At 46.3% G+C, this 21,963-nt stretch overlaps 1 protein-coding gene across 2 annotated transcripts in view; it reads right to left on the reverse strand.

The window, feature by feature from the left end:
• The window catches only part of pvrl2l (PVR cell adhesion molecule related 2 like), a 137,034-nt gene that overhangs the window by 55,355 nt on the left and 59,716 nt on the right, over positions 1-21,963 (reverse strand). For both annotated transcript variants that reach the window (XM_058047573.2, XM_058047572.2), the window contains exons 4-6: positions 18,740-19,033; positions 16,261-16,378; positions 15,949-16,097 (exon numbers count right to left, since the gene is read on the reverse strand). In XM_058047573.2, the coding sequence (XP_057903556.2) occupies positions 15,949-16,097; positions 16,261-16,378; positions 18,740-19,033 (561 nt within the window). The remainder of the gene's footprint in view (positions 1-15,948; positions 16,098-16,260; positions 16,379-18,739; positions 19,034-21,963) is intronic.

Here is a 21,963-nt window from a genome sequence, read left to right on the forward strand (position 1 = left end):
CACACGTCCAGTGGGGTGATTTGAAGGAAACTAGCACACAGCTGCGCCTTCAAAGCGCCACCATATTCTCCGTCCCTCAAGCCCTCCCACTTTTTCCTCTCTTGATTTTTCCCAGCAGCCTAATTAGCCGCCTGGACTCTTCCTCTCATCCTCTTCCTCCTCCCAAGAGACGACCAGCCAGACAAGCTCGAAGGGAAGGGGAGTGGGGGTGGGCACAAGTGGCTGATCAGAAGCCTTTAAAAATGGTCGAGGACACCAGCTCGCTTCCGACTGCGCCTCATTTGCATGATGAGACAGGGCGGGGCCAATTGTGACACACACGCGGCGAGGCGTCCCCTCCGAAGGGCTTCCTGTGTGACGTTGGTACCCGTCTGGCGCCGCCGCTGCCAATCAAACAGCTGGCAGGAAGGAGCGCGGCGTGGGCCAAGCGATGGCTTCCCCCCCCATGAAATCACGGCTTTAATGACGATGATGCGTGTTGATGAGGGCCGCAGCGGGAAATGAAAAGGTATGATGGAGGGGTTCCGATCCAATCAGAGAGAAGACGGCATGCTGATGACATGGGGGGGGTGCATGAAGGGGCGGGTTACTAAGGTCCAGCTGAGAAGCGGAACCGAAACAAAAGCAAGTGGGCCAGAAGGTTATTTATATTTATGGTCCGCATTTCCCAGCATCCGTCACGTTCCGCGGCGGGAGCGCGGCTGACGGATGGACTTCTGCAGGCGTCCACAAAGTCTTTTAATCAAGCGCTTCAAAACGTTATTCTGTGCACCAGCTCACATAAAAACAAAAAACAAAGAGCCGTTAGAAGGAGCCGCTTCCTTTTTCAAGGCGGGATGGAGCTGTGAGGGATGATGACTGGTCGTTAAGTAGGATGGATTCTTTGTTTGGCGCAGCGAGGGAACGCTTCTTTGTGGGGGCCACTTTCATATTATTCACTTTTCTTTTTTTATTTATTTTTCTTCAAAGCGCTAAAAACACTCCAGCTTTGGCTAAGATGTGCTAAGCTGTCCAATATATGCGCCCGAATTATTACTGTGGTGAGATATCTCACTCGGGCTGTTATTCATGGCAGCCCTCATGCATAAACACATTATAATGGGACTGTCTTTGAATGCACCGCTGTTACAACTCCATACAGTAGGTGGCGTCACCGGCGTCGAGTCACACAGACATCAATGTAAATGCCCACGCCTGAACAAACATGCCACAAGGCATGCTGGGTAACCTGTGACGCCCCCCCCACCCTCACTATGCTATCAGTCTCTGCAGCTTTCAAATCAAATTTCATACTTTAAAAGACTTTTAAGACCACAATGAAGGCAATTTCAGACACCTAGCCAACCCCCCCCCCACCCACCCCCCCTTGGCGGCTAGTGACTAGCTTGCCTCAGGCCACTAGCAAAGGTAGCACTCATATTGGAGCTACGCCACTGATGCTGTCTTTTTGTTTGGAAAAGCCCACGCCAGATGTACATAGATCTACGTTGCTATGGGAACTCCATGGAAAGTCATGTGATGGTTAAAATAATACTACAATATACTATACTACACTTCTAGTCTACATAAGTGTATCCCAGTACACACAATGCTAGCTCCTTCATGCTAACTGTTTCTATCTTTAGAATGCACAGACAAGAGAAAGCCATGTGTGTTCATGTCCCGCAAAAGGATTGGAGATGATGGGCAAACATTCCACAAATAAAGTGCACTTAACCTTGAAGTAAAGTGTACTTAAGAGTAAGCACGGTAGTGTACAAATCCAGACACAGCATTTCTTTTTAGAAATGTGACGTCTATTCATGCATGCATGCACACTCTGGAGCCAAGACAACATTGTGTGTGTGTGTGTGTGTGTGTGCGTGTGTGAGAAGATCCCTGCTACACATACGTATAAGTTGTGATGAATATGTGCATGATCAACATCACCGTCAAATCCTTCCCCAGCTAGAGATGCTTCAGCATGCCCCCCCACCCCAAACAATATCTAACAATAAGAAGCAGCGAGATGATGGTTAAACAGGAAGTAGGCCATGCTTGTCATCCCGCCGCGTCTTCAATGGCGGCGAGCTGCCTGCTTAAAAGAAACTCAGTGATAAACGTCACGCCGAGAGGCGGGCGCGGGGTCGGGGCGGGGGGGCTTATATCAGTCTCTGTATTAGTGTCATGTACATGCCGCAGATTAAGGCAGGGTGGAGGGAAGGAGGGTGGGGGGGTTGGGGGGGTGCATGTCCGCTAGTGTGCGTCAGGATAAGCTAAAACGAGGAGAGCGGCGGCATCAAAAATACAACTAAAATAGAATTCACACGCACGCACACACCTGAAGCACGGCGAGCATCCACGGGAGAATTCTCATTAAAAGCTGCTTTTGGTGCAAAGGACAAGAGCGCTTTAAAGCATGAAAAGACAAAAACAACAGCGAGTACATATGGCTGTGACAGAGGCCGCCCACCACAGTGCTGACTTTTGGAATTAAAAAGACAAAAAAAAAAAACTTTCACATTTTAATGTTGTTAAATGTCCTTCCTCTGAGACACAAACAGTTTCCGGACCTGTTGGCGTTGAACCGGCAAAGTGGGAGCCAGCATTGAACGTGCTTGTGACAACTCACAACTCAGTTTCACATCATCACTTTTTATAGCGCATGCAGAGATAGGTAAACTATTGCATCCAGAGGTTGCCTACAGCCACAGCAGTCAATGCCAATGTTTGCTGACACAGTGCTAACTAGACCCTACTTTTGGAGACCACACATATTGGACATGCTGATTTTTGCACACACTGCACGGCGGTCGGGTGGTTAGCGTGCAGACCTCACAGAGTTCAATTCCACCCTCGGTGGCCATCTTTGTGTGGAGTTTGCATGTTCTCCCCGTGCATGCGTGGGTTTTCTCCGGGTACTCCGGTTTCCTCCCACATTCCAAAAACATGCTAGGTTAATTGGCCACTCCAAATTGTCCATAGGTATGAATGTGAGTGTGAATGGTTGTTTGTCTATACGTGACCTGTGATTGGCTGGTGACCAGTCCAGGGTATACCCCGCCTCTCCCCCGAAGACAGCTGGGATAGGCTCCAGCACCCCCGCGACCCTCATGAGGATAAGCGGTAGAAAATGAATGAATGAATGAATAGGCGAACCTAGCATAATGAAAATGTGTTATTTTAGGATAATTGTAGGACTTTGGGGCGGTCTAGGGGTTAGCTCGCAGACCTCACAGCTAGGAGACCAGGGTTCAATCCCACCCTCGGGCATCTCTGTGTGGAGTTTGCATGTTCTCCCCGACCAGTCTAGGGTGTACCCCGCCTTATGCCCGAAGACAGACCCCCCGCAACCCTCGTGAGGAAAAGCGGTAGAAAATGAATGAATGAATGTAGGACTTTGTTGCATGGCAGTCGAGTGGTTAGCGCGAAGACCTCAAAGCTAGGAGACCCGAGTTCAATCCCACCCTCGACGGACATCTTTGTTTAGAGTTTGCATGTTCTCCCCGTGCATGCGTGGGTTTTCTCCGGGTACTCCGGTTTCCTCCCACATTCCAAAAACATGCTAGGTTAATTGGCCACTCCAAATTGTCCATAGGTATGAATGTGAGTGTGAATGGTTGTTTGTCTATATGTGCCCTGTGATTGGCTGGCCACCAGTCCAGGGTGTACTCCGGCTCTCGTCCGAAGACAGCTGGGATAGGCTCCAGCACCCCCGCGACCCTTGTGAGAATAGCGGAAAATGAATGAATGAATGATTTTTGCACACACACATTTATAGTGCATGAGTGACACAAACAGGCCTGTAAAGTAGGTTCCCACCTGCTGAGCCAACACCAGCAGCCTTTGAGCATGCAAAGGTTGCCTGGTCTTCAGCCACTAGCTTCTGTCGCCGGGACGCCCCTTCAGGTTCAATCACCCGTCGAGTCCCGCTGACCTTTTCCAGCCAGCGAGGCCGTTAAACTTTATGCAGAACATTCTCTCACACCATCACACCGCCTCCAGCGGCCCGCTAATCCGCCGCACCTCTCTGAAAAGATGTGCGCCCCGACCTTGGTGAAAGAAGGTCGAGAGCCCGCGGAGGGTTGAACGTCTCGCAGCCCTCTCCAACCCCCGTGCCCTGCCCACCCGCTGGGCTCAATTGCACGCTTATTACGGTCCGGGAACTGCGGCGGAGTGGCGAGCGCACTCAGGAAAGTCGGATTTAATCAAAGGCAGATTGCCACTTGCAGATGGAGCACCGCCGGGCGGCCAGTGATTACGACGACAAAGCGCTAATGTGGGGATGGGAGGGTTCAGTGGGGGGGTGGTGTGGGGACGGGGGGGGGGCAATTTGATCATTCCTCTGGGTTCCTGCCTCAGAGCCAGATTGTACTTTTTTACTGCTTGTCTAAGACACCGAGAGCCTGTAGTGAAAAGTACGGAGCGTCTTGTTTGCTGAAAAGACGTGAAAGGAGGACATGTTATTGGCTGCTTGGAAGGGGGTGGGGGGTGGGGGGTTTGAATCCAACTACCAGCTATCAGGCGGTGAATAGTGCACACAAACACGGAGCTTATACCATCCCTTTCTAGCTGCAGTTTCCAAACTGCGGCTCAACTTTTATTGATGTGCACATGGAAGAGGAAGGCTGAAAAGCATACTGTCTGGTATCATTATTATGGGCATGCCCATCATATTATTCCTCTAACGTAGGACAAACCATGCAAAGAACAATGACAAAACACACATACATAAACAATAACATACACTCCCGATCAAAATTTTAACACCAGTTGAAACACTGCAAGCACACACAATTTGCACTGTTGGACCTGAAGGAGGCTCAAGTATAGCTTCAAAATGCAAAAAGAAGAAATGGGAATGACACCAAAAATATTCTGACCTGATCTTTCACCTTTGAATGCCCCATGTTTGGTGCTTTCCTGTAAATTTCAAACCCAATTTTGTGGCATTGAAGAAGACCCTCTAAATACATTTTTTTTTAATCATTAGAGCCACCTAGACATAATATAACACCCCTATAGTCACCTGTACACGCATACTGCCCAATATAGTGGACAATAAAACCTGTTTACAACCCTATAAATACAGTTTTTGACAATATTAGAGGCCTCTAGATACAAAATAACACCCCTATAGTCACCTGTAGACTCATAGTATAGTACCCAATATAGTAGACATAAGAGAAAATAAGACATACTGTATAAGACATAGAGAACCTGTTTGTGACCATCTAAATACAATTTTTAACATCATTAGAGCCATCTAGACATAATATAACACCCCTATAGTCACCTGTACACGCATACTACCCAATATAGTGGACAATAAAACCTGTTTACAACCCTCTAAATACAGTTTTTGAATATATTAGAGGCCTCTAGATACAAAATAACAACCCTATTAGTCACCTGTACACTCATAGTATAGTACCCAATATAGTAGACGTAAGAGAAAATAAGACATACTGTATAAGACATAGGGAACCTGTTTGTGACTATCTAAATACAATTTTTAACATCATTAGAGCCCTCTTGACATGAAATAACACCCCTATAGTCACCTTTCCACCCATACTAGCCAATAGCGTAGCCATAATAAAAGAAAATAAGACTTATAAGACATGAATCCACACACACACACACACTAGTAAATAAGTGTGCCTGCCACAAAGAGCATAGATAAACACATCGGACCACTGTGGAAAATCATGCAGGAGACCAAAGCCTCAAGCTACAGCTATTTTATTTTTACAGTCTGCTACAAAACTCCATTCTTCTGCCATGATGGCTGCAGATATATGAGGGTCTTTATGCGGCGGTGAGGGCGCCATCATTTCCAGACCACTTTACAGGTCCACCTCTGCCACCCACCCACACACACACACACACACACACACACAAAGAGAGAGAAGTAGCTTTTTTCATCCATCCATCCATTTTCTATACGTCTTGTCGTCCTTAGGGTCAGCAGTGAGCTGGAGCCTATAACAGAGATGCTTCCATTCGGGGTGGGGGTGGGGGGGATTAATGATGAGTTTTTTTCTTTGTTTCTGAACGGTTTGCCCCAAAAACAACAACAAACTAGGACATTGTGTGCCACCAGCATCAACTGTAGAATATAAAGGCAATAACAGCTACTGTAGAACTTTGTGAATAAGTAGAATAGTAAGCAGACAACATAGTCATGCAGTGTGTCCAAAGTACAGGCCGGGGGCCGGTTTCAGTAAAAAGTTGTTTTATTGTAAAATAAATGAATTATTGATGAGATATGGAGGAACCAAAATGCGAATATAGAACATCCTTAACCTCAGGACCGATTTGGTCCCATTGACTTCAATGATAAAAATAATTACGCATCAGAAACAAGTCATGATCTAGTCAAGAATTAAAAAATAATAATAAAAATATATAAAATAAAAAAAATCATTAAATTAAATTATCATTAAAATTATATTTTAATTAATTAATTTTAATTATATATTATATATAAATATATAATTATAATTAATAATCAATTATATTTTTATTACATTATATTATATTTCTTTTAATTTTATGTGGAAAAATTAGATGTTCTTCTCAAATAAAAACATTTAAAAGAGATTTCAACATAATAATTTCTGGTTATGGCCTGGAGTTGTTGAAGGTTTGATGCGGTGAAAGTGAAAATGAATATTGCTATATCTCACTTTTATGACAGGCACCTCAGGGTAGAGAGTGTAACTTCTTCAAGTATCCTGAAGGCTCAGGCTAAGACGTTTTGATGACTTTGTTTGGATCGCTTTTAGCACAAAATGGATCAGGCCTGAGGCATTGTGAGCCAGTGTGTGGTGAATGGAGTCGCTAGCTGGCTAGTCGCTAGCTGGTGTGGTGTGGCGAGGTGTCACTACACCAGGAATGTAGTTCTTGGGCGTAACAATGTTAAGAACAATAATAATCACGTAGCTAGGTTAATATGCAGGTATTATTATGTAAATAGGGGTGGAATATGTGCGTCCCATCTCATTATATGTTGAGAAAGACACATGTTCATAACCCCCCACCCCCCCAAAAAAGTGCACTTATCCTTGAATTTATCTGTAGGCGGTTCTGGCTGGAAAAAGTTGGGCCGCCCCTGCTGTAATCTAATCCTCCTCTCTGATTTAAAGCAAACAAGCGACGGCAGGAGAGGCTAACAGAGCCGTGAGCCAAACACGGCTGCTTGAAAGGTAAATAATGTGATTTTTAAGATTTCCTCTACCAACTGAAAAAGCGTTTCATTTCAAATGTGCAGTGATCCATCATGAAACCGTGCCGCTTATTCACCACTTATTCACCCACACACACACACACACACGCGTGCACACATGTCAAGTAGATGGAGGGTTCAGTGGTTTAATGAACATTATTGATGGCCGGGCTACAGCACTGCTGGTGTAATTAGTGTGATGTCTCTCACCTACATGTCTGTGCCTTCATTAATTCAGCCCACGTCCACGCTTGAATTCATGCAACACACACACACGCACACACACACACGCCTACAAGTGGTCAGGCTTCCACACACACACACACACACACACACACCGCCTGCATCGCATTACACGTGGAATTTCATCAGCACTACTGTCTGTCTTTGTGTTTCTGGCCTTATTCTGCTGGGCTGAATGCAGCAGCTGATTGGATCCAGAACTGAGCTGTTGATGCTGATCAACAGAACCAGCCATCAGCCTCCCCCCACCACCCCACCCCACCCCCCGCATCCATCCTTTCTCTCTTTTAAATGGCTTGAGGTCGGGTGAGTCATTTCCAAGCTAATGCGGACCATGAAGTAGGAGGAGGAGGTGAAGGGGCCCACCGGAGAAATGGCAAAAAAAAAAATGTGAGCTGGTGTTGGCGCTCACAGGAAGCACTCGTCCTCTTAAAAAGGCGCTGAGGATGAGGAGGACGGGATTAAGGCCGCTGCTCTTTGTGACCGAGTGCTGTTCTTTGCCGGCTCTTAGCGAGCGGCAACACAATGAGGGCATGCTTGGGTCCGCACAAAGAACACAACGAGGGGAGCACGGTCACTGTCGGGCCCATAATTACTCACAGGGTGTCCAAGACGCGAGTTTCACCAACTCATGGGTTGAGGAAGACTCATGTTCCGCTGACCAGCAGTTGCTCAACAAAGACTGAAGTTTCAATGACTCACAGGGTGTCGATGACTCAAGTTTCAATGACTCACAGGGTGTCAAAGACTTAAATTTCAATGACTCTCAGGGTGTTAAAGACTCAAGTTTCAACGACTCACAGGATGTCGAAGACTAAAGTTTCCATGACTCACAGGGTCTCGAAGACTAAAATTTCCATGACTCACAGGGTGTCGAAGACTCAAGTTTCAATGACTCACAGGGTGTAGAAGACTCAAGTTTCAACGACTCACAGGGTGTCAAAGACTAAAGTTTCCATGACTGACAGGGTGTCAAAAACTCAAGTTTCAACGACTCACAGAGTGTCGAAGACTCAAGTTTCCATGACTCACAGGGTGTCGAAGACTCAAGTAAGTTTCAAAGACTCACAGGGTGTCAAAGACTAAAATTTACATGACTCACAGGGTGTCAAAGACTCAAGTTTCAACGACTCAAAGGGTGTCGAAGACTCAAGTTTCAACGACTCAAAGGGTGTCGAAGACTCAAGTCTCAACGACTCACAGGGTGTCGAAGACTCAAGTTTCAACGACTCACAAGATGTCAAAGACTAAAGTTTCAATGACTCACAGATGCTTGACGAAGACTCAAATTTCACTGACTTACGGGTGCTTGAGGAAGACTCGAGTGTCACTGACTCACGGGTTGACAAAGACTCGAGCTGCGATGATGTCAGCCTCCCTCTGGGCTCTGTGATCCAGGCTCCCTCTGGTGGACTGGAGGCAGCTTTGCAGCACCATCCATCTAGCTGCTGTGGTGTATTAGTACATGCAATGTATATTTCCTCAGGTCCTTTTTAGTGTTAAGTTGCTGTGTGACTTTAATGTTTGTAAGATGAAACTGTTATGATTGCCTCTGTCAAATAAAGAGCAGCCTGGTCCTCACTGACTTATATGGCTTATAGAGCGGTACGTCATGGGTGGCTTATACACCTAGCTTGCCTGGGTTCTCCGTACCTACTGTATACGTAGTATCTCCGCTTATGGACACCTTGGGTTTTATTATTATTACTTTCTCTGCCTGTTGTTTTACATTACCGCATACACTCTGGCGATAATTAGAGTACTTACTGTATTTTATTACACTTTTCATAGCTTATAGTATACTGGGCTATTATCATGAATGTGTTTCCATGTGTGTGAAACTGCACCTATTATGAAGAAACGGCTCTCCATGACAGTTGTAAAAACAATAGTGGGGGATTCATGGTGGTTTGGACCTCAGCCGCAACAACAACACACACACACACACACAAAGTTCTGGGAGCCAATTAAGGTGCTTAAAAGCCTGAGCGTCCAGTTAGAGTAATTCCACAAAGCCGATTAGGCAGTGAAATGGGACGAGTGTAATACACACTTGTGTTGCCGCTAATGAGCGTGTCCTTGATATATTCTACATGCTACCTGATGCAAGCAGCACATGCGGCATGCATCTGTGTGCCAATAATCTCATAAGAGCACCTGGAAACCACGGCAACAACAACACGCCGGCTCGTAAATGCCATACCCTCATTGTGGCTTTTTGTTTTGTAAATCAAGTGTTCCCTCAACAGCACGCTACGTGAGGGCGGCTGTGTTGCATTGAAAGTTGCAGCCAGGAAGAACACAAGAGGTCTAGCGCTCTTTGAAGAGTACGATGGTGTCAACTACAGATGTTGTTTACTCAATCGGGACCCACAGGTACTCGTATCCATTACCACAAGCTAAATTTAAAAAAAGGAAACCAGGTAACAGATGTGCTACTTGCCTCGAATCAACTCTCCATTACTCGCCCTACCCGAGCTGCTCCACAGAATCCACAAAACCAACAATTCAGGCACTCAGTCCCGACTTTCACTGACTCAACGGATACTTGATAAACACTCCAGTTTGGTTGACTCAAGGCTTGACAAAGACTTGAGAATTCACTGACTCGTGGGTACTTGATGAAGACTCGGTTTTCACTGATTTGCGGGTGCTTGACAAAGACAAAGAGTTTTGTTGACTGGCAGGTTGATGGAGACTTGGGTATCACTGACTCACTCGGGTGTCATTGACTCACTGACTCACTCGGGTGTCATTGACTCACGGGTTGACAAAGACCAGAGTTTCACTGACTCATGGGTACTTGGTGAAGAGTTGAGTTTCACTGACTCACAAGTACTCGACAAAGACTCCAGTTTTGCTGACTCACTGGTGCTTGACAAAGACTCAAGTGTCGCTGACTCAAGGATTGACAAAGACTCAAGTGTCGCTGACTCAAGGCTTGACAAAGACTAGAGTTTCGCTGACTCATGGGTATTTGATGAAGACTCGAGTTTCATTGATTCACGGGTGCTTGACAAAGACTTGAGTTTTGTTGACTGGCAGGTTGATGGAGACTCGGGTATTACTGACTCACTGATGCTCGATGAAGACTCAGGTGTCATTGACTCATTGGTTGACAAAGACCCGAGTTTCACTGACTCATGGGTACTTGATGAAGAGTCGAGTTTCACTGACTCACAAATACTTGACAAAGACTCAAGTGTCGCTGACAGTGTTGTTGACTGGCAGGTTGATGGAGACTCGGGTATTAAGGACTGACTGGTGCTCAATGAGGACTCAGGTGTCATTGACTCAGGGGTTGACAAAGACTAGAGTTTCACTGACTCATGGGTACTCGATGAAGACTCGGGTTTCACTGATTCGCGGGTGCTTGACAAAGACTTGAGTTTTGTTGACTGGCAGGTTGATGGAGACTCGGGTATTACTGACTCACTGATGCTCGATGAAGACTCAGGTGTCATTGACTCACGGGTTGACAAAGACCCGAGTTTCACTGACTCATGGATACTTGATGAAGAGTCGAGTTTCACTGACTCACGAGTACTCAACAAAGACTCCAGTTTCATGGACTCTTGAGTTGAAGAAGACTCCAGTTCCACTGACTCACTGGTGCTTGACAAAGACTTTCGCTGACTTATGGGTACTTGATGAAGACTCGGGTTTCATTGATGACAAAGACTTGAGTTTTGTTGACTTGCAGGTTGATGGAGACTCGGGTATTACTGACTCACTGATGCTCGATGAAGACTCAGGGGTCATTGACTCACGGGTTGACAAAGACCCGAGTTTCATGGGTACTTGATGAAGAGTCGAGTTTCACTGACTCACAAGTACTCAAGACTCAAGTGTCGCTGACTCAAGGATGACAAAAACCAGAGTTTCACTGATTCGTGGGTACTTGATGAAGACTTGGGTTTCACTGAATCAGGGGTGCTTGACAAAGACTTAAGTTTTGTTGGCTGGCAGGTTGATGGAGACTCGGGTATTAAGGACTGACTGATGCTCGATGAGGACTCGCTGACTCTCTAGTTGAAGAAGACTCCAGTTCCACTGGCTGACTGGTGCTAGTTCCCATCACTAATGTTAACAGTGGATTAGCAGACACATAAACAGACAAAATGAGCCCATGAGGTGCTGAGTTTTAGGAGGTTTGGATCCAGAAGGAAAGGATATGAACACCAACATTTGTCAGCAGTGGGCGTCTTTGTGGGCTCAGGTTTGTGACCCGGTCGGCCGTTCTAATTTCTAACACCATGTCCGCAGTCGTCATGACATCTCGTCTCTCCGTGCATCCACCCTCAAAAAGCACAGATAGGGCTCACACAAAACGCGATGGAAAAGCGGCGGTGGTCACACAGCCCATCGTGACTCCAGCAAACGTGAAATATTGAAATAGAGAATATGAAATGGTCTTCAAATATTTATACAATCCAGCACACTTGATCCTTCCAATTCTCTTTGATACTTCAGGACGATGATGGGAAATAGAAATTAATGTGCATTATCAATTCATGTTTTCATTACAATATTCCACATGATTTACAGCCTCTACACTCATCATGGGAACTCACTAAGCAACCACTTTGGCCCCTCCAATCTGACTTTTCCAGGACGTCAGCTTGCGGTGGAACCAGAAAGGGGAAAAAAAACGACTTTTGGCCGAGTTCCTGGAAAGTAATGGAGTAATGAGACAGGACACTGTGTGTTTCTGTGTGGCCTCTTCAAGCCCATTTTTGCTCATTTAGAGTTCATTAAAGTTAATTTGTGCCACACACACACACACACACACACACACACACACACACACACACACACTGGAGGGCTATTACACGCTGTGTAAAAATGTTTCACATTTGAAGCTAAATTAGAAGCCTAATCCCGGTTATGCGTCATTTTGTGTTTTTTTATCCTACATACTATATTGGAACATTCCGCCTCCTCGATTGACTCCATGCTAATTGCAATGAAGCTGCAAGAACTAATGGCAATGCTAATGATCTGCTTTATTTGCATCAACGTTACATTGAAGTCGAGCACATTCCACATGGCTGAAAAGGAGTAGGAAGAAGTTGAATCCTACCTTTTTTCTATTTTTCAGGAAGGAGTCATAGTGTCTTTGATTGGGAAACAAATTAGCAAAAAGAAAGGGAATTTTTCCACTAAATAGGCAAAATTTTATTTTGCTATTTTAATCCTATTTTCTGAAAAAAATATCTGAATTTCCCGATTTCTCAGAGAGAGGAAAATAATAATAAATAATTTTATTTTCCAGAACATTCCTGTTATTTCCCAGGAACCCACATTTTTCCATCCAACAAAATGGCCAGATGTCATTCATTCATTCATTTTCTAGCGCTTTTCCTCACAAGGGTCGCGGGGGTGCTGGAGCCTATCCCAGCTGTCTTTGGACGAGAGGCGGGGTACACCCTGGACTGGTGGCCAGCCAATCACAGGGCACATATAGACAAACAACCATTCACACTCACATTCATACCTATGGACAATTTGGAGTGGCCAATTAACCTAGCATGTTTTTGGAATGTGGGAGGAAACCGGAGTACCCGCAGAAAACCCACGCATGCACGGGGAGAACATGCAAACTCCACACAGAGATGGCCGAGGGTGGGATTGAACCCTGGTCTAAGGCCAGATTTTTTTCCGCAAATTGATTTCCCAATAAAAGTCCCTTTCCTTTTGTGTGTGTGTGTGCTTGTGTCGTGCCAATTGTGTGCAATGCGTGCAGATGAAGTTTGCTGCTAGTTCCAGCTACTTCTGCACTGAATTCATTTTTATTTAACATTGTGCATCAGGGAGGGAGGGGGGAGTTAGCAGCACTGTTTCCCCCTGTGGCGACATCATCTGATTATTATTTGTGTGTGTGTGTGTGTGTGTGTGCGATGTGTGTGTGAGAGTTTGAAGAAGAGCACAAACATCTCGCTTGCCTGAGGCCATACAGGGAAAGCCTCCACACTCGGACAGGACTGGCGTATCTGCCAGTTGGACTCCCCCCCCATGAAGGGGGAGGGGGTTGTTATGGAGGGATGTGGGTTGAGGTGGAGGGGGTCAGGGGCGGTGTGGAGGGACCCTAGTCTTGAAGAGTTTTGGAAAACTTTGTCTCTCCTTGTGTACGGTGGTTCATCCTTGCCGACCCTGCGAGGGTCGCCATGGCAACCGAGCGCAGGTAGTCAGCACATAGCTCAAGCAGTAAGTAAAAAAAAAAAAAAAAGTCAAGGTGCTGCCTCCTCCTCCTCATCATCATTAAATCTGCGAGGGAGTGTCTGTGCTTTCATTCGACGTTTAGCAGAATACCGCCAGCAGCTCTCAGCAGGCAAATGAGTGTTGTTGAATTATCCCAAACATGACTGAGGCTGTAGAGCACACACACACACACACACACACACACACACACCCCTCTCATCACACTGAGGGACTCCCATCTCACCAAAGTAACACAGCAGCTACCTGCCTAAGAAGGCATGGAGACGCTGTGGAAGAGTAACCACGGCAATGACATCACAGCATGGACACACAGTACAAGGTGGGGGTCTCCAAAGTGCGGCCCGGGGGCCATTCGAAACTTTCTCCTCTTTCTTTTAACCCTTTATTTTGTTTCTTTTTTTATGGGCGACTCCAAATTGTCCATAGGTATGAATGTGTCCAGAGATCCCAAACATGCTCAGTGGGTAAGGTAACATGTCCACTGAGACATTACTGCTAGCACATCACGACTATTAGGAGAACCAGAGCATAGAGGGGGAGGAGCCACCTGCCATGGCCCAGCAAGGTGCACTGTATTCGGGCATGTGCTTCGAGTCAGCAAACCTTTTGCACTTTTCAAAGTTTATTGGTGTCACAACCCTCCATAAACGGCACGGCAGTCGAGTGGTTAGCACACAGGCCTCACAGCTAAGAGACCAGGGTTCAATTCCACCCATCTCAGTTTGCATGTTCTCCCTGTGCATGCGTTGGTTTTCTCCGGGTATTCCGGTTTCCTCCCACATTCCAAAAACATGCTAGGTTAATTGGCCACTCCAAATTGTCCATAGGAATGAATGTGAGTGGGAAAGGCGGGGGTCTCCAAAGTGCGGCCCGGGGGCCATTTGAAACTTTCGAAGAAACTATCTCTGTGTGGAGTTTGCATGTTCTCCCCGTGCATGCGTGGGTTTTCTCCGGGTACTCTGGTTTCCTCCCACATTCCAAAAACATGCTAGGCTAATTGGCGACTTCAAATTGTCCATAGGTATGAATGTGAGTTTGTGTGTTTGTCTATATGTGCCCTGTGATTGGCTGGCCACCAGTCCAGGGTGTACCCCGCCTGTCGCCCGAAAACAGCTGTAAGCGGTAGAAAATGAATGATTTTTTTAAATAAAAAAATAACATTTTCGACCAAAAATTGCCAACATTTGCGAAAAAAATGTGAAAAAAATGTAAACCTTGCAAAGTTGGGTGGTCCCGCGCTGGTGAAACTGCCAGGCTGAACACAGCGATTGAATGTTTGAACAATTCAACTACTGTATTTCCCTTCTCACATTCTTCCGGTAGATTTCATTGCTTAGCGTAACTCCCCCTCCATTGCGATTGTTTTTGTGTTGTTAAAAGCGGCATGCAAAAAGAAGATAAGCTAGATAAGAACGACATCAATGGTAACTGTGTGTGCGTGCTCGTGCTCACAACCTCCCACTCACCGCCCGGCCACAGAGAAGCTTTGTTCTCGCCGGAGGAGAGATGATTCAAATCTTTATCTTCGTGATTTCCCACCGATGTTCTAAATGCGGCCTTCGCCCGCCGCCGCCGTAATCCCTCGCAAAGCAAGCGGAGGGAGGAGGCCAGGCGGGGGTGTTGCGACCAGTCAAGCGAGCAGAGCTGTGAGAAGATGGCGAGACACCTTGCCAGGCCCCGGCGGCCGTCGGGTGGCCAGAACCTTTCAGCGTTCTGCCGTGTTGAGCGTGTGTTGGATCAATGTGTGAAAGCATCAGAGGGGAGGATAAAAAAAGAAGAAGATGGCGAGCACGTACGAGGGTGAAAGCAGGAGGCCTCGCAAAGAGCCGCTGGAAAGATGAAGGGTGCGTGCAGAATGACGACGTCCCCGAAAGAGGAACGCTACGAGGGGAAAGGTACGGCAAAGTGACTCACACCAACGTCAAGCGCCCCCGAAAACGCTCGCCACTCCAACGCAGCAGGGCCACAAAGTTCTGTTCAACTTTCATCTGAGTCCAGCAGATTCCAAACCCAAAACACCATAACCCCCCGTTAGGGAGGGCCTGGTCGTGCTCTATGGCCCTGCTGAGAGGACCAGGTCGGCCCCACGCCCCCGCCGGGGCGACTAGTGAGAAAATACGTCAGAAAGAGATGGAGAGAGGCCAGCACCCCCGCAGTTCTCAGATCAGCCTTGATCCCAGCATGTGTGTGTGCTCGTGTATATGACGGAGAAGGTGTCGTGTTGCACGTAGAGACATGCGTCACGTGCACGCGCCCGTCCTCGGCCGACTCACCGATGACGTGCGTGGTGATCTGGTGCTTGGCGGCGCCGTGCTTGTTCTTGACCTCGCAGATGAAGGTGGTGTTGACGGCGTCGTCCACCTTCCTCACCGTCAGCTTGTTGCCATCCACCTCCACCGTGTCCGGCAGGGGGCCGGACGCCCTGTGGGGGGGGGGGCAAGGATGGACGCGGCGTGGGAGGGAGGGAAGGAGGGAGGGAAAAAAAACAAGAGTGAGGAAAATCTCACGTACAGCACACCATCTGTGCGTCACAAGCAGAGCGGCATGACATTTGGAAGAGGATGCACAGATGGATGCCGACTTACGCCGTCCAGGTGATGGTGGTAGGCGCCGGGTTGGCGTTGGCCGTGCAGACTAGTGTGGCGCCCAGGCGGCCAACGAACCAGTTGTGGTCATACCCATCGATGGAGACGGAGGGGGAGTCTGGAGGGAGGATTTGGAGGACATTTAGTCATAGCGTTAACAAGGAGTTTTCATTTAATTGTAGTGGTTTATTTCAGGGGGGTCCAAAGTGGGGGCCGTTACTGGGCTACAGTTAGTTTTTTATTGGCCCTTGGCATATTGTAAAAATAAAATACATAACTTAGTAATGAGTAATGAGACTTTGTCCAGAAAGCCACACTACCAGGCAAAAGGTTGGATTTCTTTTGGCATTAATATGTAAATGTATGAACATTTCATGTAGAAAATATATCATGTATACAAATATTTTTTTAGCATGGTAACAATGAACAAGGAAACACTGTCAATGTAAGTTTATACCTTTGAAAACAGTAAAAAAGCTAACAGGTTATTTTTAGCATGCTAGCAATGCTAACATGCTAACTGTTAGCATACTAACAATGAACATGGACACACTGTCTATGTAGGTGTATACCTTTGAAAACGGCAAAGAAGCTAACATGTCATTTTTAGCATGCTAGCAATGCTAACATGCTAACTGTTAGCATACTAACAATGATCACGGAAACACTGTCAATGTAAGTGTATACCTTTGAAAATAGCAAAAAAGCTAACATGTTATTTTTAGCATACTAACACGCTAACTGTTAGCATACTAACAATGAACACGGAAACACTGTCTATGTAGGTGTACACCTTTGAAAACAGCAAAAAAGCTAACATGTTATTTTTAGCATGCTAGCAATGCTAACATGCTAACTGTTAGCATACTAACGATGAACACGGACACACTGTCTAATGTAGGTGTATACTTTTGAAAACAGCAAAAAGCTAACATGTTATTTTTAGCATGCTAGCAATGCTAACATGCTAACTGTTAGCATACTAACAATGATCACAGAAACACTGTCAATGTAAGTTTATACCTTTGAAAATAGCAAAATAGCTAACGTGTTATTTTTAGCATGCTAACACGCTAACTGTTAGCATACTAACAATGATCACAGAAACACTGTCGATGTAGGTGTATAGCTTTGACAACGGCAAAGAAGCTAACATCTTATTTTTAGCATACTAACACGCTAACTGTTAGCATACTAACAATGAACACGGAAACACTGTCTATGTAGGTGTACACCTTTGAAAACAGCAAAAAAGCTAACATGTTATTTTTAGCATGCTAGCAATGCTAACATGTTAACTGTTAGCATACTAACGATGAACACAGACACACTGTCTAATGTAGGTGTATACTTTTGAAAACAGCAAAAAGCTAACATGTTATTTTTAGCATGCTAGCAATGCTAACACGCTAACTGTTAGCATACTAACAATGATCACAGAAACACTGTCAATGTAAGTTTATACCTTTGAAAATAGCAAAATAGCTAACATGTTATTTTTAGCATGCTAACAAGCTAACTGTTAGCATACTAACAATGATCACAGAAACACTGTCGATGTAGGTGTATAGCTTTGAAAACGGCAAAGAAGCTAACATGTTATTTTTAGCATGCTAGCAATGCTAACATGCTAACTGTTAGCATACTAACAATGAACACAGAAACACTGTCTATGTAGGTGTAGTATACCTTTGAAAACGGCATAAAAGCTAACATGTTATGTTTAACATGCTAGCAATGCTAACAAGCTTGCACACTTACTCTTTATGCAAGTTCATATGTGCAGTATGAAAGTGGCTTAAATGTTAACATGCTAATGTTAGCATACTAGCAATGCAATTTATTGACATATGTTGTAATACAGGTGAGACGTATAGTATAGAAATCATAGAATATAAAAGCCCACATTGTTTTACATGTATGTTTTTATGCGTCAATGATAATGTTTCTCCGCTACGCATGGAGATTTCGCACTGCGTTCGGCGGCCATTAAGTTGTGGGCTGTAGCTCCGATTCCATCTGTTGTATGAATCATCTTAAATGATGACTGATTACTGTAGCTATACATTTGAAACTTATAATGAAAAGGATAAGTCCAGTTAACGGAGATTGCGGAACGCTTATAGACAGATAGATGGATAGCGAATTAGCTAACGTGACCTGTGAATTGAACGCGGCCATCTCCATCCCATTTCCTCATTAAAGCCTCACCGTGCAAACGTGTGAGCTCATGCATTCTCCTACTCGTGCGCCAGATATGTCTGCTATTGTTAACAGACACAAAGACAATGTGTTCTGTCGCCGCTGAGAACGGCGGCGAAGATTCGCACGGTTAAGGCGGCGTCACCGCCGCCGGCTCCACTGAACCCGTGCAGCGTTTTAATCCCTTGTAAATTAGAATGGAACGGAAAGGATTAAATGTGCGCATGTCTTGTTCCGATGAGCACAAATGAAAGGTGTGTGCGTGCGTGCGCCTTACACTCCACAGAGAGCCTGAGTGGGTGCATCCAGGTCTTGTCCTGCGTGCGCTGGTCCACCATGCACGTCACCTCCCTGCCGTTGTCGGCCGGCGTGGGCACCAGCCGGTACTCGCTGCGTACCGTCACCGTGCCGTCGGGTCCGTTGGTGGTGCTGGTGGAGTGGTTGCCCCCGACCGACGCCAGCCACTTGATGGCCGCCGCCGGTTTGGCGTCGGCCGCTTCGCACTGCGCCACCACCGCCGCCTTGGTGCCCGCCTGCACCGTCACCACCTTGGCAGAGTTCCTTGGCTTGGCTGGGGGGAGAACAAAATACAGGAAGTGAGATGGCAGGAAGAGGATCTCGTTGGCGTTGATAATGAGGACACGTGGAGTTTCACCTCACGTTATTGTTTCGAAGGAGTTGAAAGACGTCTTTATCTGAGTGACATTTTGGACACCAAACAATGACTTAATGTCCATCTCTTACAAGAGCTGTCAATCATCATGGAAATGTCATCTTATTTTGTTTAGCCACCTGTCCATCTTTTCTTTGGGTGTCTGAAAGCTTTCTGGCCTGTTGAGGCTTCTTAGTGTGCATCCTTCTTAGGGCTCATCCTATGAGGCCTACCATTTATTCATTCATTCATTCATTCATTCATTTTCTACCGCTTTTTCCTCACGAGGGTCGCGGGGGTTACGAATGTGAAGAATGTGAGAAGGGAAAACAGGAGTTCAATTGTTCAAACATTCAATCGCTGTGTTCAGCCTGGCAGTTTCACCAGGGCGGGAACACCCAACTTTGCAAGGTTTACATTTTTTTCACATTTTTTTCACAAATGTTGGCAATTTTTGGTTGAAAATGTTATTTTTTTACTTAAAAAATTTTCTTTTCAAAAATTTCATTTTCTACTGCTTATCCTCACGAGGGTTGCGGAGGGTGCTTGAGCCTATCCGAGCTGTCTTCGGACAAGAGGCGGGGGTCCACGCTGGACTTTGCATTCACATTTTTTGCCTGCATAAAAATTTGAAATTTAAGCAACCAAAAATTACTAAATAATTACAATATTTATACTTTACTATAAAAATTTAAGAAATATTTTTCTAATGATAATCATTATAAAACCTAAAAATTAGATTTAATATAAGTATTTAAGCAACATTCATTCATTCATTTTCTACCGCTTATCCTCACGAGGGTCGCGGGGGGTGCTGGATCCTATCCCAGCTGTCTTCGGGCGAGAGGCGGGGTCCACCCTGGACTGGTGGCCCGCCAATCACAGGGCACATATAGACAAACAACCATTCACACTCACATTCATACCTATGGACAATTTGGAGTGGCCAATTAACCTAGCATGTTTTTGGAATGTGGGAGGAAACCGGAGTACCCGGAGAAAACCCACGCATGCACGGGGAGAACATGCAAATTCCACACAGAGATGGCCGAGGGTGGAACTGAACCCTGGTCTCCTAGCTGTGAGGTCTGCGCGCTAACCACTCGACTGCCGTGCCGTTTATGGAGGGTTGTGACACCAAAAAACTTTGAAAAGCGCAAAAGTTTTGCCGTCTCGGAGCATGTACCCGAATACAGTGCACCTTGCTGGGCCGTGGCAGGTGGCTCCTCCCCCTCTATGCTCTGGTTCTCCTGATAGTTGTGATGTGCTAGCAGTAATGTCTCAGTGGACATGTTACCCACTGAGCAGGTTTGGGATCTCTGGACCGGTTTCCCACCCCCCACATCCACTTAAACTGCCCACTTTGGAGCGGCCTTTTATTGTGGCCAACCTATACCACATCTTTCCGGATGGATACTTCCTGTCGACTAGTACCACCACCACCACGATGGCCTCCCTTAAATGGGTCAGTCCAGCCTTCCGGAGACTTCCTGGATGCGTCGCAGGTCGCCCGAACCCCGAGCAGAGACCTTGGTCCTGGCGTCCTTGTCTGAGCCCGGAAAGGTGCCAGCTTGAATCCAAAACATGCCAAGCGCTCGGGCTCGCACCCGGAGTGCGTGAGGGCGCCGCATGCACACAACACATCTGTCGCCTTCACACGCTTCCAGATTTCTAATTAGAGCAGCCCGGCGCTGACCCACATGGTCGCTTACACTTGACCCACATGGTGCAACGTGAGCGCACAAAGTCAGCTAGTCAGCTCGTGTCGGCTAACGCCACACTTTAGCGCTACTTTCACTCCTCACCACCTGCTCAGTTCATCAATGGCGGCTTGGACCAAGTCGGACTAAGAGGGTGGTTGTTCCCGCTTCCTGGAGCGTTGTCCCAATACTTTTGAGCGCATCCTTCTCAATGCGTTGACGTCCTTCTTTTGCAAGCCGTTGCTTCATATTGGAATGCAAACATTGCGTGACACGCACCCTTGCAATTACAGACGACAACAGCTCGTAGGTCGCGGTGGAACAAGTCATTTGGCGGCGGCGGCGACATATTTAACCTTTATCAAACGAGTGCAGCTCCTGCAAATTTGTCCACGTTGTGTTTTGGGCACACCAGCGTGAGTCACCGCGGCGGCGAGCGGGAGGATTTAGCGGCAGAGCCTTTTTGGCAGATGCCGGCGTCGCCGTTTATTCACCGATGAAGTGTTGTTGTTCCCGCACCGCTGACAATTTGGCTTATTTGTTTGTCGTCGGGCCTCTTTTGACACTGCGGAGATAAACGTCTGTTTGTCTTGTTAATAAAACATGAATATTGGAGGAGCTGCCGAATACTTTGAAGCTTCAATTATTCTGCCGCTGTGTGACAAACTCTAATTGGCTGCCAGAAATGTTGACAAAAGGCATTGGTTTGGAGAGATTGAGGCTAATTTAGTTGATTCTAGGCGGGAGCGGCCGGGTGAGTGGTTGCAGACGCGGTTCTGCAAAGTCGCTGGAATAAACAAGAAGGCATTATTTCCACATTCATCGCCGGGTTACGACGGCTAATATGAAATAATACCCAAGGTGCTCTGAGGCTGAGTGTTTTACCGCCTGCCGTCTTGTCAGATGTGACTCAGCAAGGTCGCCGGCGTAGCAGCGCTCTTATTGTGAAGGAAAGGAAAGGATACTTTTTACCAGCAGTTTTTCACAGATAATAAGACAAATGGGCGATTTTTCACTTCTCGTCATTTCTCTATTTTACTTCTACAAGGGGGCAGTGGCCTTTGCCTGCTTCGTGCAGGGGTGTCAAAACCGTTTACACTGTAATAAAATATAATATAAACATTCATTTTCTATACCGCGGTATGCTAT

This window comes from Doryrhamphus excisus, linkage group LG7 (genome assembly GCF_037039965.1).
Source record: "Doryrhamphus excisus strain RoL-2023G ecotype Guam linkage group LG7, RoL_Dexc_Guam_v1.1, whole genome shotgun sequence".
Lineage (NCBI taxonomy): Eukaryota > Metazoa > Chordata > Actinopteri > Syngnathiformes > Syngnathidae > Doryrhamphus > Doryrhamphus excisus.